Here is a 21,881-nt window from a genome sequence, read left to right as displayed (position 1 = left end):
ATACTTTTTTTTTAGTAGAGTCAACCTAAAATTTGGCTTGTCCTACAAAACTTCTGTCTGTCTCTGTATAATTACTATTTTAACCCCGTTCGGAAAGGTCATTGCTCTATTACATTTGAAAATAATGTAGCCTACTACAGTAAACCCAACCCTAATACATCTCTTGAGATAAAAACACATTTGCTGAAGCAACCATGGCATTGTAGATTTTTTCTAAAAGTCTTTGAGCTCTTTTGTCATGACTCGAGAGTGATTCGCATAACAAGGTGCAATGCTGTACCAGGTGAGCTACACAAGCAAGTTTACTATGTCAGAAAAGCCATTCATATGGAGCTGGTTATGTGATGCAAATGTCAAAAGCTTTTAATTTACAAATTAGTTACTATGATAAATTTTTTCGAGGTCATAACATAGTATTGTGGAAGGAATCACATGAAAGTAAGTCTTTATTAATTGACAATCTGCCCCTGTAATCATGTTTTTTCATTGAGACTTTGTTGAAAATATTACATACTTAAACTAAATTCTGATTTCTCTTTAACTGTTTTTCTCTCTCTTGACGAAGGCGGTAAAGTGACAGCTCACCACTGATATTACCTCACAGTGTGGTGAGGAAAAAGGCAACCCACAACTTACATAAGCCTGACCTGCTTACTCGCTTGGCCTGTGTGGGTTTTTAAGGCCCTTTTTTATAGTTTGCCACATAAAGAGGGGAATGTTGGATGAATGGATGGTCTTTGTTTTTGCTCTTTTATGATCTGAATGGTCCAGAATGGTGATCTTACATCAGTCGTCCATGGTTTGTCTGTATGCTTGCTGTGAGATTGATTATCCCGTGAAATAAAACGCAATTCCCTGTTGCGACAGAGAATATCGAGAGTTTAAAGGCAAATCCTGAGGGACTGGGGTTATTATATGCTTATTTGTTCAGTTTAACAGCTCACATAAATATAAACAATACTGCGGTTGCTCGTTATCTTGCTTCTTCAAAAACGCATATGGGATAATGTACAGACAGCCGGTCATTATCGCAAAATAAATGTACAAATAAATGATTAGGATTCCGATGCAATGCAGTTGAATAAATACATGGAATTAAATATTGATACGAGTTACTATTTAATGTGAGAGGAGAGACTGTGGGGTCATACGAGAGACCTGAAACTAGCACTGCTATGTTGGAAATTGGTTGCCTAGGATGGTCATTATACAGCTTAGCAAAAATATTTGAGTGCAGAATACTGTCATTGACCAATCAAAACCAAATATTCCAGAGAGTCAAATTATAAGTACTTGAATGGCAACACACGATCAAGGATCTTAAGCAGTGATTAGTCATAGCTGAATAAACACAGTCATTTTCAAAATGTGTCCTGGAAGTTTTTTTGCTTGGCACAATTTTCTGTAGTTGCTTTTTTAATAAAGTTATGATGACATATGCTATACAAATACATTTGAATTTCTATTCAATGTATTAATATAACTAATATATGTACTAATATAAAGTTACATTCATTTTGGCTTTAGTACAATGACAAATTAATAACCTCACTTTGTTTTCAATTTAGGAAACAAGTTGTCTTTATAATACGAAGCATTAAAAAGTTTGAAAACCACTGACTTAACACATTGAAATATACAGTCAGCATTTCCTTTAAAGCTTCAAACCACAATCTTCTGAGACCTATATGAAACCAGCCATGTGCCCTCCTCTCCGCACCGATCACATCCCCGCGGGTAGTAATGCATGAGGAAGCCTATACTATTTTCCTCAGATTAGCCTGTAACCCACATTGCCATGGGAACCACTGAGGCAATCAAGAGCAGATCACCTACAAATGGCACCAAGCCTGAAAGAGAGGCAGTGGATATTTCACTGAGGCTCATATCACTGCAGCCCAAGACAGATTTGACAGAAAACTTTGGTGCATAACTCACCCTGCACCGTTTGTGCTACGGATATGAATGATGCCTCAAAACATGCGTCTTGCTGAGTTAGAGGTGTGCTATTACTTTTATGTGATTGGACAGGAGTTTGGCCTAGCAAATGATGGATTTGTTGAAATATCCCATAGATGTACATTGAAGGAGTCATCCATGGTATATCTATAGGCTAGTATATCATATATACTCATATATCAGCTCTTCTGACTTGAGTAAGCAACCACCTAGCAACCACTCAGAACACCCTAGCAACCGCATAGCAGGCATCCGTAAAAAAGCATAATGGTAGAAAATTTTGTTAGCAACCAATGTTTTTGAAAGAAGTCGCGTTTGCTCAAAAAAGAGGCTGCGTTTATTTGATTAAAAAAAATACAGTAAAAAATGTATATTGTGAAATATTATTCCAATTTAAAATGACTGTTTTCTATTTTAAAATATTGTGAAATGTACTTTATACCCATGATGGCAAAGCTGGATTTTTAGCAGCAATTACTCACATGGTGACACATGATCCTTCAGAAATCTGATTTGGTGCTCAAGAAACCTTTCTTATTATTTCTTCTTATTAACAATGTTGACAGCAGTTGATGCGTGATGCATTTTTAGTATGCATTTGATGAATTTTCCACCGGACAAAATTGCGCTTGTTAACTCATGATGTCTGTTCTGTGCGTCTGTGCGCACCAATCTTGCACTTCTATCTACTCCTCAACCAGACCACCTAGAGACTTCGGGTTTTCGGCAATATGTTAAGGAAGGTCTAATCTCGGGAACGCACAAAAAAAATCCAGGAAAAGATTTACTATCTCTTAGTGTTGTGATCCCATGAGGTGAGAAAATTGCGCTAAAACACTCACCGAGTTTTTATTACTTGTTTCAAGATTATTTGATGAACAGAAAGAACAGCATTTATTTGCTTGCTGTAAAAATCCTTTTGTAACATTATAAATGTCTGTGACTTTTAATTTAATGCATCCTTGCTGAATAAAAGTGTTAATTGCTTTAAAACAAATCTCTCTGACCCCTACATTTTGAATATTATATTATATTATATTATATTATATTATATTATATTATATTATATTATATTATATTATATTATATTATATTATATTATATTATATTATATTATATTCATTTAAACACCTACATAAATAGCAGCAAAAAGTTCTTGAAATCATTCCCTGTCTCCTCAAAGGAAACACTAAATGAGAAAAAAAAGTCAATTTTTCCATAATTTCTGAGGGTTTATGGAACATTCATATAATCCCTAAGAGTGTCCCCACTTTCATCTTATAATTACAGATTCATCAGCCATGTGCTTTTCATCCCAGCTGGACATAAGCGTGTGTGTTAGAGAGAGAGAGAGAGAGAGAGAGAGAGAGAGAGAGAGAGAGAGAGAGAGAGAGAGAGAGAGAGAGAGAGAGAGAGAGAGAGAGAGAGAGAGAGAGAGAGAGAGAGAGAGAGAGAGAGAGAGAGAGAGAGAGAGAGAGAGAGAGAGAGAGAGAGAGAGAGAGAGAGAGAGAGAGAGAGAGAGAGAGAGAGAGAGAGAGAGAGAGAGAGAGAGAGAGAGAGAGAGAGAGAGAGAGAGTGTAAGTGTTGAGTGGTTAATTATGTTTGGTCTTTAGTGAGTCTTTGGGTATTAAACTTGGCTAATCTTAATAAAAATGGATGAAATCCCTCTAACTGCTAACAGCCAGGACCTTTTTTCACGCTTTTATGTCATCTCACTTTGTCTCTGTCTCTCGTTCTTTTTTTCCTCATTTATCTGCTCTAACCATATGCTAATGACGCCTTATCTTTCTCCGCTTTATAATCAGCTGTTAGCACGAATGTACAAAATTGCACTGCAGGGATTGGTCTAAATTCAACAGATGAATTTTGGATGTCTGCGTTGAGGGCAATTTCACTGGAAAAGCTTACTGGCTGCTAGGAAGGATGTGATTTTCCATAAGGCCTATTTGGCTGTGGTTACACGATTATTCGTTTTCATGCGACTGGAATGTGTCTGGGCCGTAAATATGTTTGCAGGCAGTTGAATGAACTAGGTGAAACTTGACATGCATGGATAGATTAATGCATCTGGCCAGTAACATCACTATGAGACGCTGCAGAGAAGGAATCCAAATTCACTTTAAAGTAACATCGTCTTTATTATCATTATGAACTCTGGTCTCTCTTTTGGTGCCAAAGCCTCTGATATGTTCTGATAAGTGAGTCTAACTAGATGAAGTGGAATAAAGAAAGCCACTTTGGGTTTGTTTATGCAGTGACTAAACCTCCTCCTCTGGAAATATAACAGACTTGAGTTATGGGTAGACCAAGAAAATGTAGGGATGCATAATATATTGGTCGTTTAGACCAATTTTATTTTTGTAAATATTTGTTCTAAGTATTTTCATTTATGGTCTAATGTATGTCCATTTTGTATATACATATTGGGGAATGTTAAATATTTAATTGTTCATGCTCATTTTTTTAGACATGTTAAAAATAACAGATTTTTTAATATTGATATATGTAAGTTTTAATATAATTAATACAGTTTTAATGTTTAAAGTAAGAGCAGTGTGTGTAAACTTCACTCTCCTGGCCTCACGATACGTGCTAGCGAATGACGCCAGAGTCCTTTTTAGCGTGCCCGCCTCCCATGCTGGTTTCAATCCCGCTCGGAGCAGGTTGAGTAGGACCGGTTACATTTGGTGCCATGACCTGGATTTGAGTGAGGTTTAGGTGAGTCTAACGTTGGCCAGTTAGAACTGTGCTTGTAAACCTCATTCCCCTGGCCTCAAGAGACACGCTAGCAACTGACGCTAGAGGCTGCGGTCTGCGGGCTAGAGACACCGGCTCGAATCTCTTTCGGAGACAGTTGAGTAGGACCGGTTACATTTGGTACCGTGATCCGTATTTGAGTGAGGTTTAGGGGGGTGAGTGTAGGCCAGTAAGAGCGGTGCGTGTAAACTTCTCTCCCCTGGCCGCAAGAGGTGTGCTAGCGATTGATGCTAGAGAGTGCAGCCTTTAGCGTCCTTGTTAGCATGCCCACCTCCCATGTTGGAGACACCGGTTTGAATTCCCTTCGGAGCAGGTTGAGTAGGACCGGTTACATTTGGTGCCGTGACCTGGATTCAAGTGAGGTTAGGTGAGTGAACTGTGCTTGTAAACCTCACTCCCCTGGCCTCAAGAGGCACGCTAGCAACTGACGCTAGAGAGTGCAGTCTTTAGCATCCTTGTTAGCATGCACTGCTCCCATGCCGAATTCGAATCCCGTTCCGAGCGGGTTAAATAGGCAAGGCAAGGCAAGGCAAGGCAAGGCAAGGCAAGGCAAGGCAAGGCAAGGCAAGGCAAGGCAAGGCAAGGCAAGGCAAGGCAAGGCAAGGCAAGGCAAGGCAAGGCAAGGCAAGGCAAGGCAAGGCAAGGCAAGGCAAGGCAAGGCAAGGCAAGGCAAGGCAAGGCAAGGCAAGGCAAGGCAAGGCAAGGCAAGGCAAGGCAAGTTTATTTATATAGCACATTTCATACACAATGGCAATTCAAAGTGCTTTACATAGAAGAAATTAAAATAATAATAGGACCAGTAACATTTGGTGCCGTGACACGGATTCAAGGGAGGTTTAGGGGGTGAGTGTAACGTAGGCCAGTAGGAGCTGTGCATGTAAACATCTGGCGTCCAGAGGCGCGCCAGCTACTGACGCTAAAGGCAATGGTCTTTAGCGTCCTTGTTAACGTGCCCGCCTCCCGTGCCGGAGACGCCGGTTCAAATCCCACTCTGAGCAGGTCAGTAGGACCAGTTACATATAAAACAAGGAGATAATTAGTAGAACCGGAACAAGTGTGGGATTAATTAACTAGTGATCAGGAACACAGGCAAACGGAAACAAGGAGGACTAAACCAAAACTCACTGAAACAGAATAGAAGCGTAACCCTGACAATAACAGGAGAGGGAAAACAAGTATAAAACTAAGCAGAAAAGTAATTGTTGCAATAACCAGCCAAAAATCAGCAGTAGAATCATAGCTCGCTTTTGTGGTTAGGACATTTAAGGAAAAAAATATGTAAACACATTTTCTGTCCTAACACTAAAACCATTCTCTTTTCCATCTGTTGTTCTTCAGATATTCAGGTAGAGTTTTATAATGTGTTGTGATTTGACTCTGACAGGGGGGATGATGGGAAAAAGTTTCAGTATAAGGCAGAACATCTTTCCCACACCTCTCCCTTGTCCACCCCATTCTTTTACACATGCTGCACTTGTCATTTTGCACGTTGAGAGCTTTTCCTGGCAACAGCCGCATGCGTTGAGTGGAAATGCATCTTCACCTCTCCTCCTTTCTGTCTGTTATTCTTCTTCAGTAGTTTAAAATGGATGGGAGCAAATGCTTTATATTCACATTGGTGCAGAACAGCAGGAGCACAACAGATGCTTTAAAAGAGAAAAAGTGTGCTTGCAGTGTTTGTTTTGTTATGCAGTAAATAGAGAAACAAACCTTTCACACATGAATATTTATTATCCCTTCAAATCTCTTCTGGAAATATCACTTTTGACTTTCGTTCAGTTGGAGATTTGCTCCAGGGTTTGGGTGAGTCCACGGGTCTTCCGACATCTCGGTCTTCAGGTCATGTAATATTCTGAATGTGCTTTGAATTGAAGGAAGAGGGAAAGCCTCAGGAAAATGTAAACAATAGATGTAGCGATGGGACACATAGTGAGTCCTCCACCCCGACCACTGCCTGTTCCTCAGATGTTTTTCCTGCACTCCACCAGTCGCCCTCTTTCCACAAATGAAAGTTTACCGCCCGTCTTCCTCTTCCGAACTTAGCATTCAACAGTGGCCAAACAACAAACCGTCATATGTTTTCCAAAAACAACCAATGTGACCTTGTCAAAGTGCACAAACCTCTCACGTAATACAATAATGAAATCTCTATTGTTTTAAAATGATTGATAGAAACAGGGTTGTTTTGTTTAGATGTATTGTGGGAAATTTGAGTTTTGACTATACAGACTTAAGACTCAAACTGTTCTCCTTAGCTGGACGGATGTGGTTCTTCATTTAGTGACATCAGGCATATGGCATTTATTACACACACCCAATGTGCATAAGAATTTTGGGAGCACACACCCCATGAACACAGACACACATATACAAAAACAAGCCCTGCATGTAGTTTTTCCCACCTAATTCATTCAGTTATTTGCATATAAATCAGTATATTTTTAAAGAAATTAATACTTTTATTCAGCAAGAATGCATTACATTGAAAGACTTCTATTTCAACTAAATTCAAACAAACCAAATCAGCATATTAGAATGATTTCTGAAAGATCATGTGACACTGAAGACTGGAGTAATGATGCTGAAAATTCAGCTTAAAATAGAAAACAGTTGTTTTAATTCTCTGATAATTTTCCTATTTACTGTACCGATGCCCATTTTATAGAAAAAAAAAAAACCTTTTCAAGGAATTGGTAGATCCAGTTAACAAAACTGTCCTTGTGAACGATTCATTCACGAATCAAACTGATCTGCTTCTCAAATTCAACAATTCAAAGTCAGTCTGTTTGTATGAATACATTGCTAATTTTATGTACTATTTTCAATTAAATTAATGATACGTTTATGGTGTTTTGTGTCATTTTTTTTTAAGCTTGAATGGCAGCGACCATTCAAAGCATCTGTGTTTGTGTTAACAAAAGTTTGAATTGATCTCTATTCTGAGACGGTGCTGTTTGATGTCATAACAAAATGATGCTTTGTAATGTAGTAAATGTGTGTTTTATAACTCCTAATCTTGTGATGATGTTGACATTTGCGTTAATCAGATTTGCATCACATGGGCATTAAGGGATGATGTGCGTCTGCTCTAGTGCTCTCTGGCTATGACTTTCGGGACACTTAATCTGAATAGTGAGAAACTGGATCAGGGTTAAAAAGGACAGGAATCTGGATTGGGGACAGTGATCTTGAGCCTGTAGCGCTTGATCATTCTCTAACACTAATTTGACTTCATTCGTCAAGCTTTGACTGGCCTTGAATGTTTTTGTGTCACACAGACAGTGTCTTTTATCCCTGTGCTCTTGTATATGAGTGTGTATCTGGGGTCCTGCTGCATTACAACACTGACATGCCTCAGTGCTGATGACATCGTCCAACTGGGAGGCGGCCTAGCAGGGGTGATGTCATTGACAGCGAATCAGATCATTTGCTGCAGCCTTCATCCATTAGAGAAATTAGTGTTTTGTATCTTTGCCCTCCATCCGTCTTGCATCCCATCTTTCTAACCTCACTGCTTACCTCCCATTTTGTATCTTTCCCTTCCTTTTTCTGTAATGCGATATTTTGTCCCCTAAACCAGTTTTTCCCAGCCTGATCTGCCTCTGGCCGGGACATAAATCTATTTATGTTCATTGTAAGTTCATCTATTCATGCCATTATAAGTTATTTTTTTCTCTGCATAATGCTGTGTAATAGACACATCAAAGTTTTTAAACTGCTCATCAATTGTGTTATTCAACCGTTTATGATATAGTTCAATAGTTTATGAGTGTCTGTGTCTGTGTAAAGCTGGAAGACATTTTGACGTGACATCTAAAGAAATCGCTTTGCCAGATGCATGTGCTTGTTGTAAACCTTATAAACACTTGAGGGCGCCAGAGTTGTAACAAGATAAATGACTAGTGCAGTGCCCTCAAAAAGTATTTTAAACACTTAAAGGGATAGTTCGCCCAAAAATGAAAATTTTGTCATCATTTACTCACCCTCAAGTTGTTCCAAACCATGACAATTTTCATTTTTGGGTGAACTATCCCTTTAAGAAAATGTATCAGTGTCATTGCTTTAAATATCAGTTTTCAAGAAACGGTGCATTTTTTCAATCGAAAGTTTGTCAGGTGTATATTGAGTATGTGAACTGTGACATCCATGCATTTTTATGTTTTTTTAAATACTCGTACAGACTATACAGGCATGTGTTTCCGTGGTCACATAAAGCCATGCTCACTTTCTCTCTGATTTCTTTTTCCTCAGTCATTAGTCACAACAGTTAAAAGCCGGTATGTTCTCTCTTGGAGTGTTTTTTAAGGGTTTCTGACCACTGTGTTGGATGAAATCAGTGTGTTGGGATCTGTAGGGCTGCTCTGTGTGGGAAACAGTTTCTGAAATCTGCAGGAATCGAAGCTGGAAAGACTTTGTGTACACATTGAGGAAATGAAAGGGAGACTTCGAGATGTTTTCATTTGGCCAGATGTTAATGACATACTAAAAACTTGATTTCTGAGATGAATAATGATGTGGGATTTGTGGGTTTATGTGTGTTTCTACACTATATAAACTTTTAAAGCACACGAGTCTGTCCCCCGTTGTTTTTTTACCCCTGGACCATTTTGTGTCATGTTGCGATAGCTCTCAGATTCTGCAGACTTCTTCCCTGTTCCCTTATACTTTGTTCTTTCTGTTTTTCCAGGAAAGAGCACATACTTTAAAGGTCACTTTAGAGCCTGGGGTGTGATGAAGGTGTGACAGCGGGTGTAGTGCTATGGGCCAAATTGGTCATCACTTACTCACCCCATGACTTATGACCTGTATGACTTTCTATCTTCACAAAGCAAATGTTTTGAAGAATGTTCACTTCTCTTTTTTAATGTATTTTAATGTAATTGTAAAATTGTGTTATCTTCCCATCTGAAGAATATGCATTAATAATAATAATAACAATTTATGCATTCAGCCAACCAACAAATAACACTGAACAATTAAATTATAATTAGGGCTGTCAAAAGATTAATCGCGATTAATCGCATCCAAAATAAAAGTTTGTGTTTAAATAATATATGTGTGTGTACTGTGTATAATTTAATTTGTATATATAAATACACACACATGCTTGTATATATTTTAAACAAATGTGTAATTTATATATAAAAAAAATTATATTTAAATTATATATAAATATATACAGTATATGTATGCAAATATTTCTTAAATATAAACATGCATGTGTGTGTATTTATATATAAAAAATAATTATACAGAGTACACACACATATATTATGTAAACACAAACTTTTATTTTGGATGCGATTAATCGCGATTAATCTTTTGGCAGCCCTAATTATAATCATCATCATCATTATTTTAAAATTCCATTCCTTTTACCATTATAATTATTTATTTTTATTATTTTTTGGTATGTTCAAATTACCACAAATTGCATACTGCACATTATTCTATAGTAAAAGTGTACAGTTTGTATAAAGAAGCTTCTGAGGCCCCCAGCATTTACCTAAACATTGAGATGTGGCCATGCGGGACAGTACCAGTTTAATGAAGAGTGTGAGACGGTGAGGTGCAGTCATGTCTGAATAAGAGCACTGACATTTGAAGGTGCTTATTTAGTTTTATAGCAGCGAAAGGATTCTAATCACATTTTAATAAAGCTGTTTCAGCACTGTTTTATTAAAACATAAATTGTAATTTGCCAAGGCCCATGAACAAAATGAAAAAAAACTGGACTGTGATAAGACTGATGTGTGTGTCTGTGTTCACTAGACTGTATTCCGTACAATATTGTCTATATCTCTGGTCAGATAGACAGCTGTATCCCTGCCAGGACAGACTCCTGTTAAATCTCAACTGATAGACAGACAGAATGACTTTGGCTGCTTTCTACAGTATGCCCATGATGTAGCACTTCCTACTTTATCTTCTACATTTCTCCTGTCTTCTCTTTTTCAGTCTGTATCTCTCATACACACACACACACACACACACACACACACACACACACACACACACACACACACACACACACACACACACACACACACACACACACACACACACACCTTGGGATGTCTCTTCTCCAGCTGTGCGAGGAATGATCCATGAGTTCATTCTGCCAAATATAATCAAGATGCAACTCTCACAGCTAGTGTGTGTGTGTGTGTGTGTGTGTGTGTGTGTGTGTGTGTACGTCTCCCTCATCTCTTCTCCTCATGGTGCCGCAAGCCCCTCTGTTGGCAGGGCGACCGTTGACACGGAGACAAACACACAGCCGAGAGCTCCTTTATTCACTTTATTAAGGGAAAGGGTCAGTCATGGCCAACTGCGCAGTAACTCACACAGTCAAACTGTCATGTAATGCACATTTGGAAACAAAACCCTAGACTACACAATACAATAAACCATGTATCATAATTTAGAACAAAAACTATTCAGAATACACTGTCACTTCTCGAAGTATCACTTAATTAATTTGCATCACTTTGTAATAGAGTTCCCTCTTATGGCCACTTCCCATGCAACACTGAATTATGCCATTTAGACAGATTACTGCGATTACCGACAGGCATGGAGATAGATAGATAGATAGATAGATAGATAGATAGATAGATAGATAGATAGATAGATAGATAGATAGATAGATAGATAGATAGATAGATAGATAGATAGATAGATAGATAGATAGATAGATAGATAGATAGATAGATAGATAGATAGATAGATAGATAGATAGATAGATAGATAGATAGATAGATAGATAGATAGATAGATAGATAGATAGACATAACTTACCAACCCCAAACTTTTGTGTAGATGTTCTACTTTTATATCTTGTACCCTTTTTAGAGTTAGGATTTAGGCTTATACAAATAAGGGCACTACAGTAAAGTGGAAGAATAAGACCATAATCTGATAACTCTGACTGAACTCTGACACTGTGATCCGGTTCTACTCTTCTGCACTTCCACTGTAAACAGACACTGGAGGCTGAAAGCTGAACTCTTCCTGTGAGAGAGGCAAACATTTCACCAGCACCATTACAGCATCACAAACTTCTTTATTTACAGTAGAAAGCTCTTATTAAATAAATCAGGACGCTCGCCTGCACACATGCAGGGACTAAAACAGTAATACACTTTCTTTACTCCACACCTGTTTTACAGATGCCTGTAAATGTGTGTGTATGTGAAAAGGTCTGCAGATCGTAAACTTTCAGCAGGAAAAACATCTGCTCACTTTTGCTGCAGACTTTGCTCTAGTAGTCAACCGGTTATAATGCCATTGGCAGATTATTTTGAAATAGCTAGATACATTAAAGGAAATAGACAAATAATGGCCAATATATCAGTCTAGCTCTACTTCAATCGTATGTATGTGCATGTACTGTATGTGTATGTATGTATGTATGTATGTGAATGTATGTATATGTGTATATGTATATATATAATGTACATGTGAAAATGGAACATTTTCTGTTGATTTTCCCAAGGAATTTGTCAGTGTCTGTCTCCTGCCTTGGGCTTGCTGCTGGCTGAGGGAACAAGATCATCCATGAGAACTTGCTGGAACTGAGCGAGTCAGATTTAATCTGGATTACAAATTGATGAAGGAGATAAAAACAGATTCCCCCTGAAGGTTCTGTGAATTCTTTGTATTGTCTTGAGGGTTTATCAGTCTCATTACCTGAACATGCTGCCATTGTGATCAGGGGAGAAGAGGCACACCCGTATCACATTATCTTACGTTTTTATGCTTTCATTATCTGATTAAAGTCAATTATTCAAGTAAAGGAAGATGCTGAAGATGAGCAGTACTTCTTGCCACCCTACCTGACACTCATCCTAAAATTTGACAGTGATTGACAGTTGGAATCCATCACCCGGAAAGCCTCAGGGTTTTGGAGGATCTTATTTAGAGGTGTATAGAAAGTGAGAGAGAGAGAGTGTGTGTGTGTGTGTGTGTGTGTGTGTGTGTGTGTGTGTGTGTGTGTGTGTGTGTGTGTGATTAGCACCAACAAATGAAATTGGAATTGCAAAAATAATGATTGTTTCCAAATGTTTCCTCATCACATCTCATGTCTTCCATTGGTCAGTCAACATGATAGCCCCGCCCCAAACTAATGCCATTGGTTGATGCAGTGTTGCTAAGTTGTGTTGGTTTGGATCCTCAAACAAATGTTTGGATGACAGTAAAAAAAAGGTAAAAAAAAAAAAAAAAAACTACAATTTTACAAGTCAACATTAGCTTGTTTTTATCTTATTAAACATACTTTTTGAACACAAATTAATAGTAGGATGATCGTATTATGTGAATTTCGCTTTATGTGTGTGTGTATGATGTAAAATTGTGTGTAAGATTCATTTATCTTATTAAATGGCACTATCATCCCTTAGTCAGTAACTGTCTGCAGTAATGCAATATCCCCTGCCACACAAAAGAGCACTGTCCAACCAGAAAGAGAGAGAGTGGATGGAGAGAGATGTACGTTGTTTTTAGAGAGAGGAGATGAAAGTTCATGAGTGGGAGCACAGATACACATTCCTCCATAAATCCATTACTGAGCACAACCCTACACCACTGACCCCAAACGCACCAGGATACACACACATCTCCTAACTAAAGACGCATGCCCTGTTCGGGTTACAGCCGAATGTCAGGCCACTGTGTCCCGTGACCAGGAATTGCAAGTTACAGGAGGTGAAGAAGACTGGAAGAGAAATAAAGAGTGTTTTTACAGGGGAAAGAGAGAGGGATGTGGTTAAACTTCCTCAGCATTGTTCAGTGTGAGTTTTTTTAGTGTGGTTTGGGAGATGAGGAATTGTGCTGTTGAGGCTTGTGGTTCAGGGGAACGTAAGCAGTGGGAATATGTGTGATTAGGAAGAGCTTAATCAACATATTGCAGAAGGTCACTGGTGCTTTGGCATGAGAGGTGCTAATGTTGATTATGGCTGGCTCTACGGATTTATTATGGCTGGTTTGATCGGTTGGTGGGTATTTGGGCATGTGATAGCAGGACAATTTTAATAGATTTAATGGGTTGGCTTTGGCTTTTGAAATGGAAGTATGACTAAGAGTTTGGTTAAAGGGATACTCCACTTTAAAATGAAAATTCTGTCATCATATACTCACCCTAATGTTGTTTTAAACCTGTATAAATTTCTTTCTTTTGCTGAACAGAAAGGAAGATATTTAGAAGAATGTCAGTAACCAGACAGTTTCTGGTACCATTGACTTCTAGTATATATTTTTTTCCTACTATGGAAGTCATGGTACCAGAAACTGTCTGGTTACTGACATTCTTCTAAATATCTTCCTTTCTGTTCAGCAGAAGAAAGAAATTCATACAGGTTTGAAACAACATGAGGGTGAGTATATGATAACAGAATTTTCATTTTAAAGTGGAGTATCCCTTTAATGTCCTGCACTGTATAGAGATATTCTATGAAACGGATATTTAGAATACGTTATTTATGATTATTGCATCTCAAGCTGAATATAAATGTTATATTTTCTTCTTCCTTAAGCTTTTGTGCTTGATCCACCAAACTTGGCATACACCTGGCTTTAGGCTGGTCTGACTCATGTTGCTGTTTATTTTCTAACTGCTCCGACTTCCAGTAGCAAAAGGCCAAAATTCCCCTTGCTCAAAATGGGCCAAGACTCCAACTGTCAAACATTTAAATGTCTAAATAGTCAAACATTTTAAAAGTCACTTTACACCAAGTAACATGTTAGTAACATGCTAAAGCATGCTATCAACACTTTACTAGCTACATGCTAACCTAGCAAGATTCTAAAACATGCTGACAAGTAGTAACATGTAAAAACACAAATGGCCTTAAAACAAAACTCAACTTTATCATCTAGTTTATTGTAATATATTGTGAGATATAATTATACAGCAGTATATTTAGAAAGATATAAGGTTTTACAGTTTAAAGCCACAATGAAATCAAATTGGAAGTTTTTAGCTTTTAGTATTAATATGTTACTGTTATCTATAAGTTAGTGTGCTCCAAAACAATGACTAAATTCGCATTTTGAAGATATAAGCATTTAAAACTTACAGTCTCTCACTTCCGCCAATATGGATCAATGTTTTTGATGTCATCACGCTTCTCATCAGATTTTCTGTCCAATCAAATGCTCTCTAGAATCTACAGTGCCCCTCCCCCAAATAGACGCTGAAGCTGAGGCTAAAATTGGTCACTTGTTCACACATTTACTATTTGGTAAATGGCACATAGTGCACTATATACTATACTATACACTATACACTTTAACTTGTCAGAGTTCACCTTTGAAAGAATAGTATTGGAAAAGTTAATTTCTTTATAAAGAGAAAAATATGATGCTAACATGGTTGACACATAACCTGGGGAAACAGCTCCAAGTCTTTTTAATTACACATTATGTCAACTAAAATCGAAATATACACTAACCTAAAGGATTATTAGGAACACCTGTTCAATTTCTCATTAATGCAATTATCTAATCAACCAATCACATGGCAGTTGCTTCAATGCATTTAGGGGTGTGGTCCTGGTCAAGACAATCTCCTGAACTCCAAACTGAATGTCAGAATGGGAAAGAAAGGTGATTTAAGCAATTTTGAGCGTGGCATGGTTGTTGGTGCCAGACGGGCCGGTCTGAGTATTTCACAATCTGCTCAGTTACTGGGATTTTCACGCACAACCATTTCTAGGGTTTACAAAGAATGGTGTGAAAAGGGAAAAACATCCAGTATGCGGCAGTCCTGTGGGCGAAAATGCCTTGTTGATGCTAGAGGTCAGAGGAGAATGGGCCGACTGATTCAAGCTGATAGAAGAGCAACTTTGACTGAAATAACCACTCGTTACAACCGAGGTATGCAGCAAAGCATTTGTGAAGCCACAACACGCACAACCTTGAGGCGGATGGGCTACAACAGCAGAAGACCCCACCGGGTACCACTCATCTACACTACAATACAATTTGCACAAGCTCACCAAAATTGGACAGTTGAAGACTGGAAAAATGTTGCCTGGTCTGATGAGTCTCGATTTCTGTTGAGACATTCAGATGGTAGAGTCAGAATTTGGCGTAAACAGAATGAGAACATGGATCCATCATGCCTTGTTACCACTGTGCAGGCTGGTGGTGGTGGTGTAATGGTGTGGGGGATGTTTTCTTGGCACACTTTAGGCCCCTTAGTGCCAATTGGGCATCGTTTAAATGCCACGGCCTACCTGAGAATTGTTTCTGACCATGTCCATCCCTTTATGACCACCATGTACCCATCCTCTGATGGCTACTTCCAACAGAATAATGCACCATGTCACAAAGCTCGAATCATTTCAAATTGGTTTCTTGAACATGACAATGAGTTCACTGTACTAAAATGGCCCCCACAGTCACCAGATCTCAACTCAATAGAGCATCTTTGGGATGTGGTGGAATGGGAGCTTCGTGCCCTGGATGTGCATCCCACAAATCTCCATCAACTGCAAGATGCTATCCTATCAATATGGGCCAACATTTCTAAAGAATGCTTTCAGCACCTTGTTGAATCAATGCCACGTAGAATTAAGGCAGTTCTGAAGGCAAAAGGGGGTAAAACACAGTATTAGTATGGTGTTCCTAATAATCCTTTAGGTGAGTGTATGTTGAGAGAGAATAAAGATCAAATGCAATCCTGCATAAATGCAGTTCCATTCATATCTTTTTTATTTAATCTACCCTGACATAAGGAATAATTAGCTTACAAAAAACAACAATAAAAGACATACAAGAAGAGCGTACAAGAGTTTCTTTCCTTTCCATGTGTAATGCATTCGCTTTCAGATCTGTCTGTCCGAGCTGAACTATTATGAATTACTCCCTGTATGTGTTCACACAGAGACAGATATTCTTATGTCTTTTTGATAAAATGACAGGCTTGAATAGGATTAAAGAAGATATATGAAACGTTTTAAAATACCCTTCATTAAATAATCTACTTGCTGTGGAGCAGCCGCCCCCATTCAGCTGTTGGAGGATTACAGTTCTCCCAATCACTTCACATTAGACACACTGTGTCAGGAAAGAAATGCTCTTTAAAACAGTAGTACTTGACTTTTATAGCCAGTAACAGGAAACACCACAAATAGGGTACAAAAGCACAACTGTTGCACTTTTAAACCAATAAGGGCACAAATCAAGTTTTCTTTAGAAAAAAAAATATACCAATGTTAGATAAACTGTTACATATAAGAAAATAACCATTTTAATATGGATATTTTTAAGCAAATGAAAAATCTGCTTTTCTTTTCAACCCTGTTGCCAAATTTATTTTTGAAAAAATTTAAAACCATTTTTTCCCCCCTTTGATTTATAAGAAATATTTTATAAATTAAAGTCTTTCAATAACTAGTGAATAGCATTTGATGCCACATTATTTTGTACCGATTAATAACAAAATTTAGGCTCAAAATGTGACCCTGTTACTTGCAACCCTGTGAATAAAAAATATTTTATTTAATTGTATTTTTTTCTGAACTTTTTTCTGTCTATTTCTAAAAATTACACAGTCATGCAAATCCTGGTTTTAAACCATTTTGGTAACAGTGTTGCAAACCTGGAACACAATAGAATAAAAAAAATGCCTAAGACGTCATAGAACATTTAGTTTAACTTCCTGACACCATTTTCTAAAGGGTTAAGCACTTCCTTTCACTGACATTTTTTTGAAAAACAACAAAATCTTGTCTTATTTTCTTACTTTATTGAAAAGTGGCAGTACATAGAAAATATAGACAAGAATGTTAACATATAGAAAGTATAAAAATGCAATTGAGAGAAGGAGAGAGGAAGTAAGGATCTAGCACCTGTTGGCGAGGGCCCCTCGCTAAGCTTTACATGGGAACGTTAACGTCACCGTCACCTTTTTAGGTCTGGGAATGTGGACACACACACACACACACACACACTCCCACGCACTCAGCAATGTAGCGGGCTGTTTTCAATTGACAGGTTTCTACAGTTGATCACGAGTGCTGAGAGTAATCCAGACTCCATTAAAGTAAACTGCTAAAGCGTCTTTCACTCATGTGAAAGGCTGTGGAATCTGGCCAACAGCTGTTCTCTGCAGACAGACTCTCAAATTCAGTGTCTATAGGGTCATTGTATTGGAGAGCATGGCAGAACCTGGAGAAGAGAATAGGAAAGACTTGCCTGGGGAAGGTAAGGGCTGCGTGACACTAATGTAGACGTGATAAAGCAAGGTTGCAATATCAGGGTTGAATGTTTGCTGTATGAAACAGGATTTCTTGACTTTCTTGTTGACTTACTTTGAGATTGTGTACAAGTGTGTGTGTGTGTGTGTGTGTGTGTGTGTGTGTATAGCTTAACAGTTATAAATAGACTTGATAGATTGCTGTCCTGTGACACTAGGGGTACGGGGGAGGAGGATGGGCTTCAGGACTTATCAGCCTTACACTCTTACACTTAATAGTCAGTAATATTATTGATTTGACTGCATTGACACTATTGGATGAGAACAAAACTTGAACTGGATTGAGCTGGATGATGACACCACCTTTTTTCTGTAGAGCTGCTTTATAGTTGATTTGACTGTTGAATAATTGACTAATTTTGCCAAATCAACACTGTTATTGAACTGAACTGAATCAACATTGAAGTGATTTGAAGTGAATAACGACATTATTGTCTTCTGAGAGCGGCTTATCTGAACTGAACCATTTCATATTTTATTAACTTTACACCGTTATTGAACTGAACTGAATCAACACTGATCTGACTTCCAAGTGAATAATGACACTATTGTCTTTTTTTTTTTAGAGCTGCTTTAAGCAGAATTGAATTCTGTTTGCATCACTGATCACTATTTTCCCGATTATCAATGTGAAGCTGCTTTCGATCTCTATTGTATAAAGCGCTATATAAACAAAGCTGAGTTGACTTGACAATTATATATATTTATTCAACTTTTAATGGGCTTTTTTAGACAACAGAACCTATTTTAAGGTCTCAAGCCACCAGGCACTGTTGTTGTGCGAATGAGCGGGCCGGAGCGCGTTAAGGGTTTTCTGTTAGAACTGTGTCGTGTTAGCCAAGTTAACCCTAAGTTAATATCTAATGATCTGTGCAACGGAAGTGAATCAATCAAAACTAACTTTAGCTGGACAATGACTTTATTCTAGAGCTGCTGTAAAGCCAAAACAATCCCTGTTACTTTAATTTCACATTATCACTGTAAAGCTGCTTTGAAACAATCTATATTGTTAAAAGCGCTATATAAATGAAGGTGACTTGACAATAGGAGTAATTTAGAGTGAACGTTGGCCTACTGTTTCTCACCTATAGAGAAAACACTGAATCTGTTGGGGCTATATCTCAAAATCAGTGTAAATAAGTACTCATTATTAAGAAAAAATTGCCCATGTTAGGTACAAACATCTGTGTGCCAGTTTCACAAAAGAAGGCAATGCATCAGAGAGACAGGTCATTCCCAACAGTAGTTTTGCTGACACAGTCTTTTCTCCTCTGCACTTCTGCAATTCTTTTAGCGGCCATTACTACTCTGTAAAAACGCTAAACATGACTGAATGTGTTTGTGTTATTTCAGCATTAAATTTTATTCACCTCAGAAAGTGTTAGATACACAGCACATTTAAATGTTTCAAATGCTATTTGAATATGTGCGTGACTTGTGGGTGTGTGTCACATTTGTTATGAGTAAACAATCAATGCTAGCATGCTGTGCACAGTTAGCTTTGTTAGGACATGTTTGCTTCTTTCGGTTTTTGGAAACTTTAGCTTGGGGATGATCAACCTGACAGCTTTATTTAATAAATCACACTGTCTTGTCCTGACAACACTCCTTGAGAATCATCTGCCTGTCATATGTAAAAGTTTATTTAGCCTGCGTGTGTGTGTGCCTACATGTGCATATTTATGTAACACCCATATGTAAAGATGAGATCCACAAAAAAACAAAAACGTTCTCATATATTTCGCTAATCGTTTCATTTCATCTCTTTTTTTCTCCCAGAGCCTCTGAAGGGTAATCTAAAGGTGACTTCCAGTGAAGACGCTGAGCACCTGACCCGTAAACAGCAGGTTGTCTCCACTAACAGCCCTGGTTTCCGCTGCGAACCCAAATCCGCCCGGGCAGGGGCTCCACGCAGACACACTGTGGGCGGAGCGCGCAGCTCACGGGAGATCCTGGCCATGCAGCCCTCAGATATGGACAAAAAACGAGAGGCCTTTTTGGAACATCTGAAGCAGAAATACCCACACCACGCCTCCGCCATCATGGGCCATCAAGAAAGACTACGAGAACAGGTGAAGACCACCGTCGATACTGTTTGTTGTGACACTGTCGGCTCCAGAAGCCCAGACTTTGGTCACTAATGTATCGGATTTAGAGATGAAGTAGATGTGTGGAAAATGGAAATAGGTGTATTTAACATCATAAACAATGTTGAATGACAGATGAATGACAGCCCTGGGCTAAATCTCATTTTCTAACATTTGTTTGCCATAATAATAGCCACTTACGCAATACTCTTTACAGAAAATTGAAGGCTGATAAAACGCCAACTCAAAATGACATGCATTTATAATCACTTTATTAGGTATAGCTTGCTAGTGCCGGGTTGGACGTGCTTTTGCCTTCAAAACTGCCTTAATTCTTTGTCGCATAGATTTAACAAGTTGCTGGAAACATTCCTCAGATATTTTGGTCTATAATGACATGATGGCATCACGCAGTTGCTATAGATTTGTTGGCTGCACATCCATGATATGAATCTCCCTTTCCACCACATCCCAAAGGTGCTCTATTGGATTGAGATCTGGTGACTGTGGAGGCCATTTGAGAATAGTGAACTCACAAAAGATGATTTGAGCTTTGTGATATGGTGCATTATCCTGTTGGAAGTAGCCATCAGAAGGAGGGTACACTGTGGTCATAAAGAGATTGACATGGTCAGCAACAATCCTCAGGTAGGCTGTGGCATTAAAACGATGCTCAGTTGGTACTAAGGGGCCCAAAGTGTGCCCCATACCATTACACCACCAGCAGGAGCCTTAACCATTGATACAAAGCAGGATGGATCCATGCTTTCATATTATTTACAACAAATTCTGACCCTGCCATCTGAATGTCACATCAGAAATCGAGACCAGGCATCATTTTTCCAATCTTCTATTGTCCAATTTTGTTGAGCCTGTGTGAATTGTAGCCTCAGTTTCCTGTTCTTAGCTGACAGGAGTGGCACCGATGTGTCGTCTTCTGCTGTAGAAGATCTGCTTCATGGTTCAGTGTGTTGTGCGTTCAGAGATGATCGGTTGTAACGAGTGGTTATTTGAGTTACTGTTTCCTTCCTATCAGCTCGAACCTTTCCATTCTCCTCTGACCTCTGGCATCAACATGGTATTTTCACCCACAGTACTGGCGCTCACTGGATATTTTCTCTTTTCGGATCATTCTCTGTAAACCTAGAGATGGCCGTGTGTGAAAATCCCAGTAGATCAGCGGTTTCTGAAATACTGTGACCAGTTTGTCTGGGACCAACAACCATACCATGTTCAAAGTCACTTAAATCACCTTTCTTCCTCATTCTGATGCTCAGTTTGTATCTCAGCAAATCGTCATGACAACGCCTAAATGCATTGAGTTGCTGCTATGTGATTGGCTGATGAGATATTTGTGTTAACAAGTAGTTGAACAGGTGTACTTAATAAAGTGGCCGGTGAGTGTATATCTGTGAATATCAGATTTGATAGGGTCTGTGCTAACTGGAAAAATGTTTGTTTTTTTGCAACCCGTGATGAAAGTTTTTTTGGAATCTGTGATGACATGTATTTGTATTCAGCGCCATTACTTTGTCCTGCTGATGGTCATAAATATGATGTATGAGTGGAAAAATCACATGACTGAAACCGATGAATAGTAAAATAGACAAACTGTGAAAACAGTGCAAAGTATCACATGCAAAACAAATATGGCATGTTGCAATCCCAGGAAAAGAAAGTAAAAATGATGATTCGCTGCGTCCCCCAGGGGGTGCTATGAGGCTTTCCCCAAAGTGACCCCTAGGGGACACAGCGAGTTCCCTATTGTCAGGGAACCATGGTTACATGTGTAACCTGAGACATTTTATTACCTGCAGGTA

General features: G+C 38.5%; 1 protein-coding gene across 11 annotated transcripts in view; it reads left to right on the top strand.

Annotated features, from left to right (window-relative positions):
- The window catches only part of kiaa1217 (KIAA1217 ortholog), a 124,603-nt gene that overhangs the window by 52,491 nt on the left and 50,231 nt on the right, over nucleotides 1–21,881 (top strand). For 9 of the 11 annotated variants that reach the window (XM_081353012.1, XM_081353009.1, XM_081353011.1 and 6 more), the window contains exon 2: nucleotides 19,754–20,046. The exons of 1 other annotated variant lie outside the window; for it this stretch is intronic. In XM_081353012.1, the coding sequence (XP_081209138.1) occupies nucleotides 19,754–20,046 (293 nt within the window). Of the gene's footprint in view, nucleotides 1–17,727; nucleotides 17,923–19,753; nucleotides 20,047–21,881 lie in introns of those variants that run through there. One more of the 11 variants, XM_081353010.1, reaches the window with a different exon arrangement.

This window comes from Scardinius erythrophthalmus (assembly GCF_964197995.2).
Source record: "Scardinius erythrophthalmus genome assembly, chromosome: 22".
Classification (NCBI taxonomy): domain Eukaryota; kingdom Metazoa; phylum Chordata; class Actinopteri; order Cypriniformes; family Leuciscidae; genus Scardinius; species Scardinius erythrophthalmus.
The sequence above is the reverse complement of the archived record's forward strand: the minus strand, read 5'-3'. Positions and strand labels throughout refer to the sequence as shown.